This window comes from Bactrocera oleae, chromosome 6 (assembly GCF_042242935.1).
Source record: "Bactrocera oleae isolate idBacOlea1 chromosome 6, idBacOlea1, whole genome shotgun sequence".
Lineage (NCBI taxonomy): Eukaryota > Metazoa > Arthropoda > Insecta > Diptera > Tephritidae > Bactrocera > Bactrocera oleae.
This window is the reverse complement of record NC_091540.1, coordinates 36,860,013-36,876,391: the sequence shown is the minus strand read 5'-3', so window position 1 is coordinate 36,876,391 and position 16,379 is coordinate 36,860,013. Positions and strand designations below refer to the sequence as shown.

Sequence of the window (16,379 nt, the reverse complement as noted above, 5' to 3'; positions counted from 1 at the left end):
CAGCTTGTGGGCAACATGCAAAGGTGTGGAGGATGGTAGGATTTTCAGTGGTACAAATTGTAAAATTGAAATTTTGATTTTCAATTTTACTGAAATCATTTCATTTGAATTTAATTTTTTGTCATCCTTGCGCATTTGCGGAGGGAATTCATATGGAAGCCAAATGTGGTAGACCAGGCGCACAGCAAAAAGAGCACAGTGGAGAGTTATAAACGATCGCACATTGTTTTGTAGCATACGCGCTTTCCTTATGAATGAATTTGTTGGCGTTGTAATATAAAATATTTAGAAAATATGGTGCGAGCTTGCTCGAATCTTATTAATGGTGGTGCGTCTGCGATTTTTTATCGCTTATGCGAATGTTTGATCCTTTACAAAAGGCATATTGAGAGACATACATACGTACATATGTGTACACATATGCAAAAATATTTGGACATGAAGGAATCCACTTTGAAGAAATTCACATACAAATTGGTTATTTGAAACAAGTAAAAAAAAATTATTTTCACACATTATCTGTAATGCTGCTTGAATAGCACAGCTCTTTATTGCAAAATTACATCAAATATTGCCTGAGTTCAAATTCTATCACAGATGTTGTTTTATTATTTTTTTAATATTTATAAACCTTTTTTATTAAATTTATTTTAAGTTTTCTCTCATTATATAAATGTACTTAATTTCTTTTTGTTGTTCTAATTTTTCTTAATACGTATACCAAAGAACATATGCGCATATATACATTTGCCGTTCCTTTATAAGGTGGTGAAAATTTGCTTTGTTCGTTTTTAAGGTGGTGTAGTTTGTTGAGTTCGAATATCATGAAGGAAAGGTTCCTTTTTGACGTGGCTTAATTTATTTTTTGAATTTGCGCATTTTCGATGTTCGTTTTTAATAATTTACATTTTAGCACAGCATAAGCGTACGTGTATTTAAAAATGGATGTGCGATAGTCACATTTGTCTATATACGCATAAATGAGGGAATATTCAATAAACCTAAATATATGAAAATATTTTCCTGCAATATTCTAATTATTTCAATGAGTAAAATATGATATAAAAATAATAAAAATCAAAATAAAATTTAATAAAAATTAAGATTTATGAATTACCGGATACGAACGTAAGCGTTTGTAGTCGGCTTGACCTTAACTCCTTCACGCTTACGACCTGAGCTATCACAAAAGTGGGAAGCGGCCGCTTAGCCTCTGTTTTATAGTTATCCTTTGCCTATTAGATATTTTTCATGCAACGCACAAAAATGTGTTGAAGAATTTTTCTATTAATTACTTATTTTATTGTAAATTATGGGGCTTTAATCAATAATCCTCTTATATAATTTGAAGCATTATTTTAAATTACAAATTGCGTGGTGTGTTTCTAAAGTTTCGAAGTTGTATTTTTCGATGTTCCCTCATCTGGAACTACAAATTAGTACTCAAAAAGATTTCATTTAACACATAACATTGCGCCTTCTCTATGCATTAACATTCTCTTCTTATATGGTGGATCGTTAACAAAATTTGGCCACACGAACATCTGGCAACTACGAATACCGCTGTCTAGTTCATTCTAGCAATTTTTCGTCGATTATGTTTTGAGCTAGCATAGTGTTCGTCACAATATTTTTATGGCTGATTCACATAGAAGTTTTTGCCAAACAATTGCAAGTTTTAATATAGAGAAACACGACGAATATTTAAGACTATATACAAAAACCGGATTGTTTGCTTTTCAACTTTAATTCTTTCTGCGCTATAAACTGTTCGAAGAGACATAGATATGTTAATCTCCGCAGCAATATCGGTCCATCGATATTAAGAAAAATTCATTTTTTAGAATGGCATGGTTTTTATTTGCAAAGCTCAACTCTTTCAATTATAGGCGGTGTGAGTGTATCGAAAATTGGAAGCATTTTCTGATTGTAATGTCCGGGTTACGGAGAAAATCTGAGTTATCAGGAATGATTCCGTAAGATTTTATCTGACGATGTTGTTGGTTTAAGCAGAAGGGTGTTCGGTTAACCAGAATACTGTTATTATTTTTATCATTATAATACTTAAAAACTGGTGATGAGAATGTACTTTTCTTCACTGATAAAATTTAGATTTACAACTCGGTATATTTTTGACTTTCTGAAGGGTTCAATAAAGGTGATAATAGTTTTCTCCAACAGAAAGTTATAATTTATTTATTTTTATAGCAACAGAATTTGTAAAACATATTTTCAAGTTGTTCAAATTTGAAACAAACAGTCGTGTGGAAATATTTTTAGGTGGTTTATTTATTTTATATCAATCTTTTCAGAATAGGTGACTTGGAAGGTGATATAGATTGAAATTCATACTAAAAATTTCACATCCCTATACTTGTGGGCCATATTCCAATTGTTGCAACCCTGTTATGGCATCCACTCAACGATTGACAAACGAAACAGATTTCTTTCCACTTCAGCCGAAGCACACGACCGAGATAGGTGAAAATTTTCAGAAAATCGCTTCCGAATTGGTGTAATTCGTTTTTCGACCAGCAACGGATAAATAAGTGGACTTGTAATCCTTAAATATTTTCAGTGTGTGGCTAGTTATTATATATTTTTTAAAAAGATAAGTGTAAATTGTGGGTTTTGCAGTTGTCGCAGTGCTTTGCAACGCAGTAAGCAAAGCAGCTCCGCGCTGGCCGCAGTAGCGCCGCCATTGGAAGAAATTTTAATACGTCGCGTTTTTTTTTTGCCAATCTATTTGTCGTGGCGCACCTGGCAAGAGCAATTTGTGAGCTAAGTAATCGGCAAAAACCAAAGGAAGTTTCAAGCTTTTTGTTGCACTTTTTAATTTGTGTTACGCTGCTGAACAATTTTCTGGTAGATATTGGGGAAAAATAGCTGAAAAATGAGTGGCGGAATGCCCGAGTTGGGCTCAAAGATCAGCTTGATCTCTAAAGCTGATATTCGGTACGAGGGTCGTCTATACACTGTAGATCCCCAGGAGTGCACTATTGCTTTGTCAAACGGTAAGTTACACCTACACCTTAGTTGCATATACCGTTATGTGGAGCGCTAATCACACCATTTGCAAATTTGGGGGGAAAATGTTTCTTTGCTGTTGTGCAGTCGTTGTTGACGTCGGCGTCAACGTTATAGCGAAGGCAACAGCAACGTAGTGTAAAAGCGAATTGGGCGAAAAGGAGTATAGAAAACCGTGCAGTGTAAAAAAAGAAAATGGTTTCTTTCATTTATGCTGTTTCATTTCACATCGTTCTTTAATTCCTTTGATTATTCGTTTTGTTTGTTAGTGTTATTGAATTTTTTTTTTGTTGATTTCTGGTTGTCTGAATTTTATATGTCATGTTGGCACTGGTTTTTCTCTTGAGTACAGATATTTATTTTTTATATGTCAACATTTGTATATCCATTTATTATTTCTATATATACGAATTTTCAATTAACTTCTTTCATTTGGGCGGGCCGTTATTCTGAACAACGATTAACGGAAGTAATTGCTACCGTTATGAGTGTTTGCCATGTATTTTTTGGTTTTGGATTTCTTAAGCTAGATTAAAATTTATAATAGGTATTTGATTGTATAAAGAAACCAGATTTTATATTCTAAAACAAACTTGTTGGGAGAGATGCCATTTACATACTTCTGGGAAATGTATGATCTTTGACGTATATTTTCAACTTTTATAATTAATTATGTTAAAGAAGCTACATTTGCTAAACATGTATAACATTTAATTCAATTTCAGTTCGATCGTTTGGAACCGAGGACCGGGAGACACAGTTCCAAATTGCTCCACAGAGCCAAATATATGATTATATACTTTTTAGAGGTTCTGATATCAAAGACATTCGGGTTGTTAATAACAGCCTTCCGCATCCAAATGATCCGGCTATAATGCAAGTGCAGCTACAAAATGGGCAGCATATGATGCCGCATTTCCCCATGCCCAACATGAATCCTCCCCATGCACCGCCGATGAATGCAGTCGGAGGTTATGGCAATCCATTTGGAATGGGAGGATTAGGTATAGGAGGAGCTGGTGGTGGTGCACCTTCATTAGCACCTGGATCTGGAGCACCTGGACAATATATATTAGGTGGTGGTAATCAACCACAACAATCAACTCAACCGCCTCAGCCACAACAGCAACAACAATCGAAATCACAGCAACAACAAAAACAACCAAGTGAGTTACTTACCAACAACAACAACAACAATCTGACCCATGTTCAGCAACAAGACCAAATACAGGAACAAACACAACAATTATCACTTCATAATAAAACAATTGCATCCACAATACCAACGAATCAGACTCAGTTGCAGCAGTATAATGATTTAAAAGCATCAACTCAAACGAATTTAACGCCAACGTCGAACACTTTAAATTTGGGAGCAATTGGTGGTGCTGGTAGTATAATTGGTAGTAATGGTAATAGTGGCGGTGTCATCGGTAGTAACCGTAGAACTAGCGGAGGCTCTAGCCTAATTGGAGGTTTACTTGGTAGTGGTGGAGGTGCTTCTGCTGGTAGCAATGTTACTATTTTAGGTGCAACTAACAAAGTGAAGAAAATAATATCTCAAGCTGCACTTAATGAGCACAAAGACCAAGGTGTGATGGTAACGCCTTTTTTGACTTGGAGAAAGTTTGATTTGTGCGCTTTATTTTATTTTTTTTAACCTTTAGTTTTTTTAATCAAATATTATTTTTTATTAAATATTATTACTGTTTTAAATTCGTTTGGAATTAAAATTGACAGAGATAAATTATTTTGAAAGTATTTATTCAATATTAGCTAGCAATTACTTGCTCCTTGGTTTAAAGTGTTTCGACATATGGACTTTTTATCATGACGATTAGATTTGATCACATTTCTGATGTATTCTATGTTACCATATTAAGTTCGTATATTTTTGGTAGGATCTTCAAGGGCAAAGTTTTACAGCTGGCATATTCTAGTTAAAAGTGCCTATTATTAATTTTTTATGTGAATGTTTCTTTATTTCGAATATGAGAGATACGATTTTTTTTCTCTTTCTTTTCTGAGAGTTCCTCAATTTTTTTTAAACTGCAGGTTTCCTTCTAATATGGGTGTTTTATTTTAATTTAATGGAATTAAATAACAGTTCCCTAAAGAGATTTTCCAATTTCGTATACGATTCTACGTTTAATTTTCCTAATTTTTAAAGTGCAGTACCTAAATGGAAGAGCTAGAGGTTCTGCTTGCTGTCCCTTATATATTTGTTTTGAGTTATATATATTTTTTAAAAAATAAATTTCTTGGCTTTATAAATTATTTAATTTTTTTAAAGCACATGCATTTTGTATATTTATATGAATATATTTACCATACATTAAAGAAATAATTTATCAATGGTTTTCAGACATACTTGCCGGTGCATCGCGCTCAACGACACCTATGAGCCATGTTTCGCTAAAAAGCGGTTCACCCGATGTGGCCGCTCAGCAACAGCATCAAAACCAGCATCCGAATCAGAACACTGGACATGGCGGCAACTCGCGTGAAGCTGGCCACAAGCGACAAAATCATCAACAACGTGGTGGCAACAACAATCAACGCAACAATGATTTTTACCAACAGTCACGTGATCGACGCGATTCTGGACGTCACACCGACGGCAACTATAATAATCAACATCATGAGGTTCGTGGTGGCAACAATTATAGCAATCAACGTAATAACCATCAACGTGGTGGAGGTGGCGGCGGCGGTAGTGGACAAAATCATGCTTGGACCATGCACCGTGGTGGACCTAATAATGGCAACAATATGATGGTACGCAACCGAGGTGGCGGACGTGGGCGGATGCAAAATCAAGTGAGTATGAAGTTAGTGAAATATAGACGAAATAAATGCAATTATCTTCGCGAAAGCGTGCAAATGAAACAGCTATTTAAATTAATTTTTATTTTTGCTTTAAGGGCTTTCGACCAATGGGCGGTCCTGCCGGCAATCAAAATAAACCCCGGAATCCGAAGAATGCTATCAAATTTTTACAAGATTTCGACTTTGAACAGGCCAATGTTAAATTCGAGGAGCTACGTTCTCAATTGTCCAAATTAAAGGTGGGCGAAGAACCCAAAACAGAGCAGGTATTCATTCGCTTTATTTTGCTTATTTTCTTTGTTTTGTTTTTACGAGTTATATTACTTTTTTACATTATTATACTATTTTAAATAAGGTGCGTTTGAGCTACGTAACAATTGCAGCGGTACAGAAACTGTGTTGCATATTTGCTGATACTCTGCTGATGTGCAGACAAAAATTTAGTGTGGCCGATTATTTGCATAAATAGCGTGCAAAAAGTGACAGTAGAACGCGATGTTGTTGCAAGTATTGCCAAAAATTCACGCAGAACGAGATACTTTGGCAAATTTGCAACACTGCTGTCGTGATTGCCATCTCGAACGCACCCATAACATCATTAACAAATTCAATGGAAATATTTTTATACCCCGAACAGACTATATTAAGTATGCAACAAAGTTTGTAACACCTAAAAAAAACGTCGGAGAACTTATAAAATATATATTTAAATGATCAGCATGATGAGCTGAGTCGATTTAGCCAAGTCCATCTGTATCGATATCGATCTCTAATTCTTCTGTTTTTCTTCCAAAGAGCTCATATTGGGACACTAAAGGATATAGCTGCCATACAAACTGAACGATTAATTACAAGTCCCAAGTCCTTGTATGGAAAACTTTTTTTTTACGAGATATCTCTAAACGAAATTTGGCCTGAATTATTATCCAAAGTAATGGTACAATCTCTGAAGAAATTGCTCATATCGGACTACTATAGCATTATGCTGCCATACAAATTGATTGATCAGAATCAAGATAAAGATCTTTTTATACTCTTTTTTGCCATAAGAAATGTATCTGTGAAGGGTATTTAGCTTCGGTACAACCGAAGATAACGTTTTTTCATGTTATGACTGTAATTTAGTAAAATTAAATTAATTTTTCTTGAACTCGAGATAACCCTGCTTTCTATGATACTACAATCGAGGTGATATCGAGATGCGTAGAATTACTACATTTTCTTTATTGTCGATATTTCATAAAATATATATACACGTGTTTGCTCACGAAGAAGTTGCTCTTGAAATGAAGAAATATATTTAAGTCAACTCGAATCCGATAGATTTCAACCATATTTTGTGCTACGTAATTTGTAGCGCATATATGTATGTGATAATTGTAGAAAATTCGTTAATACATTTTATTAACCTTTTAATATTATTTTGCTGAGTGCTATATTTCTTATACAAAATAAATGTGGATTGTAAGTGCACAGTGTAACGGTACAAAATATTTAGTATAGTATCTCATAGCTTCTTTTATCATGTGTCATAATATTTTTGTAGTGTCAACCGCTCGCTCCACTCAGTTTATTTGGATTTCGCCTAATATCCATTCAATATTCCTTTGTAGATAAACGGTGAAACTGACAAAAAGGAAGACTCTGGTAATGAGACTGGTGCTGGCGAACATGAACCGGAAGAAGAAGAAATTTCAGTTGGATATGATAAGACGAAGTCCTTCTTTGATAATATTTCATGTGAAGCTGCACAGGATCGTAGTAAGAATAAGAAAAATGACTGGCGTCAGGAGCGCAAGCTAAACAGTGAAACATTTGGATTTTCATCTACAAGACGTGGAGGGTAAGTTGTGTTTGAAAAGTCAAATTAAGGAAGAATGAATTTGGATTATCGCTAATCTCTGTATAATCTTTTAGATATCGTGGTCGCGGTAATTATTACAACCGTAATATGGGTTCTTATAGCGGTGGTTATAATCGAAACTATCGTGGAGGAAGTAATTATCGTAATCGTAGCAGAAACCCGAATGCTGCTTCAAACAACGCAAACGGCGGTACTTCTAATACTAATACTGGAAACTCCGGTACGTCTAATAACCCTGGTGCCAATACGGCTGTAGCACTGAAAACTCAAGTGCAACCACCGCAAACATCGGTCTCAGCGTCTGGTTCAACTCCAAATGCCACGAAATTAGCAACTGTGGAAAATAGCAACACACCGCAGCCAATCGCAGCTGGCGGAGTTGGTAAGTCTCAAATAATTTCGCAATGGTACTTGAAGTATACGAATTACTCCAATAAAAAATAGCCTGAGTAACTTTTTCACATAAAGGTCTTCAGTCATCTAGAAACGTTATCAAAGATTTGATAGCATTTTTACACTCTTGCGACATATTGCAAGATAGTATAATAGCTTTGTTCGCCTAAGGGTGGTTTGTAACACCTAGAGCTAATCCAGATAGAGGTATATATAAATGACCAGGATGTTATGATGAGTTGAATTCAAGGTGACTGTTTTTCCGTCCGTCTGTGCACGCTATAATTCTAGTAGGAACTTTGTATACGTGTTGGCACTATAAGATAGTTGATATTAGAATTTCAATGTTTCAGTTAACTTTACTGTTTATATCGGTCAATATATATAATATCGTAGCAAAATTAGGTGAACGTATAATACTACATATACTATATTTAACGCCGAATTTGTGTGAAATGGATCCATGAATTACCCCAGCTGCCATATACTACATATAATGATTTCCACCATTCTAGCACACTTTATACCGAATATGTCGGTCATTGCGAGAGTTATTTAAAAAAATTTAGTAGAAACATGTTCTCGAGTATACTTGAGTAAACCAAAAGTTGATGCAATCATTCCAGACCTTCTGCTAGTCGCAATATAACCGATATAGGGATCTCCAATTCAACCTGACGTTAAATCGTTAGGTTGATATGATATAAATGTATGAGATTTAGCCCTAAATATGAATGAAATTGGTCTTGGTCTAAAGCTCACATCCCTAATATACTGATTTCTGATCCTCTGGTTGAGTTCTTTCTCATACCTAATCGATTAAATTTAGCCTATTTGGTTTAGTTTATATCACATATCTAGGAAATATGTGAGCCTGTGAGCTTAATATAATTATCACGAGCACGAATTAAAATAACGTAATGAAACTAAGTAAGTCTAATAATAAGATACCAAATTTGATTGTAATTCATTCATAATTTCGTCGAATAAGGAATGTTGAATTCTTACGCAAAATTTTTAATATGAAGTTTTGCTAATAACAAGGTATTTCCCCGGCTTTAATACTTGCAAATTGCGGTAACACCCAAACTTAGAAAGCCTTATATTTAAATTTTCGTTTTTTTTTCAAATAAATTCTCATTTATATCCCATCGTTCACTACATCCTCGCTTCGAATGTTTCAAAATGTTTTTTTTTTCTTGCAAAATTTTATTTTCTATGTGTAAAATGTGTACACATCGCTTTTGATATTCGCTTTTTATAAACAACGCTCGTCTGCTTCGAATCCCTTAATTATTTAACGTTTTCTATTTTATTTATGATATACATATACATTTTTTGTAACAAATATAAATAAAATATTTTCAAACCTATATACCTTTTTTTAAACTCATTACCATTTTGAAAAGATGATTATTAATTGCTTAAAAACTCATGACTAGTTTATAGCTTTTTATAATTAATATTTGAAGCTTTTTTAATCACAACAACACAAATATATTCAAAAGACTATTGCAATCAACCAATTTGAACTGGACCAACTACGTCCACAAAACATATGATTGGAAAATTGTTGTTTGTTTTTTTTTTTACCAATCTTGATACCAATCGATTCCATGTAGCACGTCAATAACATTCCGTTTCGCTACAAATATAGAACTAGATCTAATCCGTTAACTTATTTTTCTTTGCAGGCCAATAATGATAACAATCCTCAGAACCAAATAAGGCATCAAATACTACAATATTAGCAAAAGAAGCCACAAGAAATCAACAAATATCAAATATATCAAGTACAGTACATAAATGAGAACATCATAAAGGAAAGTATCTATGCATCATAAATGGAAAATCTAATGGAACGTGCGGAAGAAATATATATTTATATACGGATATTCTTCGCTCTTTGTGAGAGTAGAAATATAAAGCTTAAATGTGTTTTACCAAATATTTCTTCCACTCACTCCGATGCATACCAACAAGAATTTACAACATCAATATGTATTTGAGCGTTAAAAAAGAGTTAAATAAGACGTCAGCAATGCGAATAATATTAATAATGATGATTAAGAATATACAGAAAAGAAAAGAAGAAAATACAACGTGGAATCATTCAAAGATGTTAGTAACATAGTTTTATTAAATCTGATATAAACAGAGGTCCAAACGAAAGAATTACAACAAAAATCAGCGAAAAAAATTTAAGAATTTGTATGTTATAAAAATGAAATGAAATTGAATTTTAAGTATCTAAAAGAGAGAATTAATTAAATGAAAATATGAATGTTCTCTCGGAACGTAAGAAGATCGCTCATCATCGAGCACGTTGGATGTAATTAAAAGAAAGGGTAAAGCTACTACTGTAAAGGCAGAATTACATTGTAGAAATGGTGGTGGTATGTTTTCAACTTCGAAGCATACAAATACGAAAGCATTTACAAAACATTAAAACAAGAGAAAATAAAATTAGAAATTAAATACGACTTTTATGCTGAATCCTTAATTAAAAAAAAAGAAATTCAATTTATAAATTACAATTACCTATAATAAAAACACATTTTAAAAGTTTGCAGAGGATGGGAGTGAGCCAAATAAAATCAGCATAAATTAAATTCATAAAAAGGAAACATAAATATATATTAGCAGGTTAATACAAATGAGAGAAATGTCGATACGCCCATACTTACTAACTACTCATGCACACACTCCTACACACAAAGCTGGCCTATAATATGCAAAGTATCTTGAGAGTAGTAAATGAACGTTATCTCTAAAACGCACATAATACATTGTATAGCAAGTGGCGTCAACTTAACGGTGGCGGCATTATCACCTGTGTTAAGTTAATTGAAGGAACTGAGTTTTGGGCCAAACAGCTGAAAGCAAAGCCAAGCCGAGCATATGTTATAGTTGGAGGAAAAGTAAAATTCTAAGAATTTTATACTAGAAATCAACAACCTACGTTTTCTCAACTTAAATACTACTACTATTATTATTATTATTACTATTTTAATTTTAAGAGTTAAAATATTTTAAAACATTTACAATTAAATTGATTGGCTAAGTTCTAAAGCAAAAATGTTTGTCAATAATTGCACATATCCTTTAAGAAACTAACTGAACGAATGCGCGTGCAGATTGGTGCCGATGACGAGTTTAACATTTGTTTTGCTTTATCAGGTTAGTTCGATTTGTTAATTAACAGTTTTCCTTTGCAAAGGCATGTATTACGTCGTACTCATCTCATATCATCATGTATATGATTATCTTAAAGCAAAGTGCAAAAATAAAGTTTCCTTCGAGATAGTTTGAATAAATAATTTTAAAGAGTTTTTGTACGCATGCATATTTAGCTCGAAGAGGTCTTCAATTTAGTTTTGCGCAATTGATTTAACAGGATCAAAGTCATTACGTCACGCATTCGCAAGTCTTGCTATGGTTATTGTATCGTTAATGCAAGTAAAAATTGAGCCCAGCCTGTTTCCGAGTGTGATATCCTTGTACGCCCCGTATTTACTAGAATTACACTTTAAATATAAGACAGTTTTACATATTGAATGCGTGGGAAATATTGAGGACAGCAACATCTTGCATATTCGAAGCGGTTTTTAATGAACGTCAGTGTAGCTTTCAAGGCGTTTTAAACTGTTGCTCTAGCTGAGTGCAACCATCCATCCATTCATTACAAACCACCATCGAATTCACATGCACATGCATACAAGTATACACACTCCTAACAAATGTAGATTATATTTACTGAAAATAGCGTGCAAATGTAAGGGAATAATTCTATATTATACTAAAATAAAAATTATAAATATATTATGTAAATGTGCTCACTCTCAGTTTATATATACTTGTATACATAGACTATATAAATACAATTAAAGAGAATAGCATACAAAGTGGCAGGAGCCCATTGTCGGGGATTGTACGAGCGGGAATTTACTACAAATACAAAATATACACAAATATGTATTTGAATTAAATGTAGCATAAATTCGAAAAAATACAGATCAAGATAAACCACTGCAAATAAATAATTAATAATAAAAAACATTAAAATAAAAAATTTGATAAAAGATACTAATAAAAAGGAAATATATTATTAAAAGTTTAAGTCAGTAATAAGCAATGGTATTTATTCTCTTTTATTTTCCTTTCTAACTGCTGATAGGTGTTAGGTTAATTCGAATAGACATGTGGAGTGGGAAGCAGGGTTGCGGATTTTTTAATTAAAAAATTTTGGATTAAATATTCGGTTTTTAATTTTGACCAACATTGGAATTAAACAGTGAAAACTTAATTTTTAATCAAATATGTTGCGATTAAAAATCTTAATCTAATTGAAAATCCACACTTTTAATAGTAGAATTAAAAATTGATAAAACATAACTTGTTTGAATGTATAAGTTTGCCGACCAGTGCTCGGTAGTATTAAAGATCATGCTGTGCGAGCTCTAGTTCAAATGCTAGAACGCGAGAACGCAAATGCGGAAAAATCTTAGTTTAAAACAATGTATTTTTTTCACTCTCGCAAAATGTTGCCACAAAGTATAATAGGTTTGTTCACCTAACGGTTGTTTGTATCACCTAAAATAATCGAGATAGATATAGAGTTATATACTTTTAAATTATCAGGTTGACGACACGAATTGAAGCCCTAGTAACGTCTGTGCAGCCGATAACTGAAGAAAAAATTGAGATATCTTGATGAAATCAGTTACATATGTTCCTTAGCACCCAAGAGAGATCGGTAGGAGCAGGTTAAAAATTGGATAACCATTCCTACCATACGCTGTGAAAATGGGCGAAATAGGATCATAACCACGCCTACTTTTCATATAACACAACTTTAAATTCCATTTGATTTCTTCACTTACAGTACACACATCAAGCCCCAATGAATATATCCTTACTTGTTAATTCTTAATTACATATATACTTGAAATAACATTTTTTTAATCCGGTTTTTGGGATTAAAAAATAATAAAAATAATTGCTTTTTAGGATTAAAAGTCGTCTGGAAATAGAGTGTGCGGTTTCGGATGTATAAATTTGCATGAGAACCTACTTATGGAGGTTTATTATTAATTGGCACATACCATTAGTTTAAAGCCTTCTAAACCCTTGATCGTGCGTGGCTTGACTGAAAAATTAATTTCTGCCCCATTGGCCAAGTAACCGCCCTTCTCTTGTAAATAGTATTAAAATATATTTTCAGTTGAAGTGTACTCAAGCTTCAACCTTTTTTGTGGTGTTATACTGTGCCAGTGGAGTTGACTAGTATATAAAAAAAACAGTTGTAGTTGAACAATTGAACAAGTTTTCAAAAAAATATTGCTTGAAAAGGGTTTATATCCCAACTACAAATATCGTTGATTGTTCCTCCCCGACGGTAAAATGATTTACACCGCAGTTTTAATAAGTACCGTCAGCAATGAAATGGGGAGTTGTTCATAATATATATATACATATGTAGGTAGGACGGCAGATCCGCGCACGCGTTTGTGAAAATATTCCTTCAAATGAAATAGCTACTTGGCGTTAGAAAAAATTCCAATGGATTTGAGTGATCATGAAGGTTTTCGCATCAGTTTTTGCCTCAGAATTTTCGTCACTGTAATATAAATCAAAACTAATGTCCATTTTAATAATTATTCACTCTTTCCTGAGCAATAACTGAATTAAATTGTTTTGAATTTCGTTTTAAAATTTTGTTAATTAATTATCTATCAAATCTTTACTTATTAGATTGGCAACATACATAGTTGAAGTTCATAATACCAAAAAAGAGTATGGTTGATTTGAAGTTGAATTGCTTTAACTTTTACTCAACTGGGTGGAGTTGAAGACAAAAATTAGTTAAGGTCAAAAAAGAATTAGGAGTCGTCATATTTTTCCTTTCTCCAGTAGTGTAGACACTTAAGGCCTGCTACTCCCGACTTTCACTCTCTTTAGTAGACCATCACAATGGTTTCCCGAAAATGTATAGCACCACGAGTAATAGCATAGGGCACTGGAGTAGATGACATGTGTGCAAATGTAAACGCAACCAAATTTTAAAGAAGATGCAAAGTTGTCGAAATAACGCACTCCGGACTATACAAGATAGCTTTTGAAATATCTTTAAGTGCATCTACATCTACATATTGAAGCCTGCATATTTCAACACCTATTGCAGACGAAGATATGGAGTTGCTCTCGAAACCAGAGACTGCACTGTGCGCAATTACATCCTGGATACTGTAGTAATTAACCACTCTTTGCATGCCCATTAAACCTACTCATCCAACACCCCTTTATCTATAATATAGATAGCTACACTACAGCTACAATAACGGTGCCAAAAAATATTTATTATCTTCTACAAACTTCTGTGTATCCTTACATTTACTGAATTTATAATAAAAATTTTAGTAGACAGTTATGCAGGAGTTTTGAGCTGAACCAATCTTGTATGATGGATTATATAAGTAATTGAAATTACTTTTATTTCAGAGATAATCCAGCTTTGCAGCATATATTTTTATTGGGCCTAAATTTTCCAAATTGATTTGATATATATACATATGTAAGTGAAAGATACCATAAGAGGACATCAATAGATACAAACTTTTAAAGGATTTCATAAAAAGGAATGATAACATTTAAAAAAAGTTATAATGGTTTCTTATTATTCAATAGGCGAAAAGCAGAACTGATGATTATTACAAAACAAAAAACACAATTTAATTGCTTAAATATATTTACAATTTATTATTATTTCTTTGACATTTTTATTCTCTCGCTCTCTATGTTTAGCCAACATTCATCAACGTTCATAGAATACAATTTTACGACAACTTTCACGTCATTGAACCAACATCGTTCCTACAGTGGGACGAATTTGATCATCCTGGATATCGAGGGGGTCTGTAGTAACATATAACTGGAAGCGATTATTAGAGCTTTTGATAAGTTAGGGATTGATGCAAACCTCAAAAACATAACCCACAGTCTCTTTTGCGACAGAACTGTAGTGGCGGAGTTGGGTGGTCGAAAAGTGAATAGAGGCACCCCACAAGGAGGGGTTCTCTCCTCCTTGCTCTAGATCCTGATGATAAATGACCTATTGTAGCAAATTGAGGAACATGCTTGTCTTGCCTACGCGAACGACATAGCTCATTCAGTAAAAAGAAAATTCGTAAACATCGTCTACGATCTTTCCCAAGGGTAACTGATTTTAACTAAGTGGGCAGAGAGAAATGGCTCAGCTATCAATTCAAATAAAACGGATCTAGTTTTATGTACTAGGAGGCATAAGATCTTAAATATTTCTGTCCCAATTTTCCAAAATAAACTGCACTAATGTTTAAGCGCACTGGCATAGTGTTAAAAACAGTAATGCCCCAAAAAAATGAAGTTTGACAACACTTCAATCGAAATTTTTTTAACGGATTAAGTTGATATCGTAAATACTGAATTTTAAAACTTCAACCAATATACAGTTGGCTTTATATTGAAATTTAGTGGGTATGTTTTCAAGAGCGATCGAACAATTTCCATGTTTATAAAACGAGGTTATGCTAATTCATATACCATAGGTCTATCTGTAACCACATGACTAATCACACACAATTTTTTTAGCAACAGGAACATACGTAGGTTTCACCTCCTCAATCTACAGTGTTAAATGGAAAAATACCTTTTTATTTAAAACCCTTCAAAACCCATTACACTTCGAAGAATATTGATATGTAAATTTCATATGAAATAGTTATCTGTGAAATAAATCAGCTCCTGAGTTGAACAACGATTGTGGCGCCGCCCACATTTGTGTGAAATTTCTCGTTTCACAAGCTTTTGACTGAAATCTACTACTTACCTGTATTTCAATTCTAACAGGTGTGACTTATAGTATTACAAGTATATTAAAGCATTAAACTTTAGAACGTAAGTATACTTGCCTCACGCTCCCGCAGAATGAGTATGTACCACTCCATCTCAATCTCCCCCTTAATTGTTTATTTTGAGTTGTCGAGAACAGTAGTTAAATCAAATTGACCGAGGTCTATTACTGTGACACAAAGTTTACCATATTTTCACTCTACTAAACCTTTGCGCATTTTACCCTAACCTTCCACCAGTTTATTGAACTTCTCATCGAATATGGTGATAAATACAATTAAACGTAGACATACGGCAATATTATACACTTGTAAAATGCGATTAGAGGCATGAATTATCGCATTTTAGGCATATGCTCGTACAAATGTGCATATAT

The 16,379-nt window shown here is 33.4% G+C and overlaps 1 protein-coding gene across 2 annotated transcripts; it reads left to right on the top strand.

Moving 5' to 3' along the window:
• The first annotated feature begins 2,436 nt into the window (after nt 1–2,436).
• Nucleotides 2,437–11,433, top strand: tral (trailer hitch). Of its 2 annotated transcripts, none has more exons than XM_070112104.1 (7): nt 2,437–3,014; nt 3,753–4,193; nt 5,393–5,847; nt 5,952–6,095; nt 7,470–7,699; nt 7,774–8,102; nt 9,808–11,433. In XM_070112104.1, exons 1-7 carry the CDS (start codon nt 2,894–2,896, stop codon nt 9,813–9,815), a joined length of 1,728 nt encoding a protein of 575 aa, XP_069968205.1. In that variant the 5' UTR covers nt 2,437–2,893; the 3' UTR covers nt 9,816–11,433. The 2 variants fall into 2 exon arrangements, with proteins under 2 accessions (XP_069968205.1, XP_014092194.1); XM_014236719.3 differs by having other exon boundaries at nt 2,438–3,014; nt 5,952–6,122.
• The last annotated feature ends 4,946 nt before the right edge of the window (nt 11,434–16,379 follow it).

Bases quoted from the DNA above. Each gene is read 5' to 3' on its own strand.
- tral (XM_014236719.3), top strand. From the start codon at position 2,894: ATGAGTGGCGGAATGCCCGAGTTGGGCTCAAAGATCAGCTTGATCTCT. The intron at 3,015-3,752 runs GTAAGTTACACC...ATTCAATTTCAG, and splicing joins CACTATTGCTTTGTCAAACG to TTCGATCGTTTGGAACCGAG. The intron at 6,123-7,469 runs GTATTCATTCGC...ATTCCTTTGTAG, and splicing joins AAGAACCCAAAACAGAGCAG to ATAAACGGTGAAACTGACAA.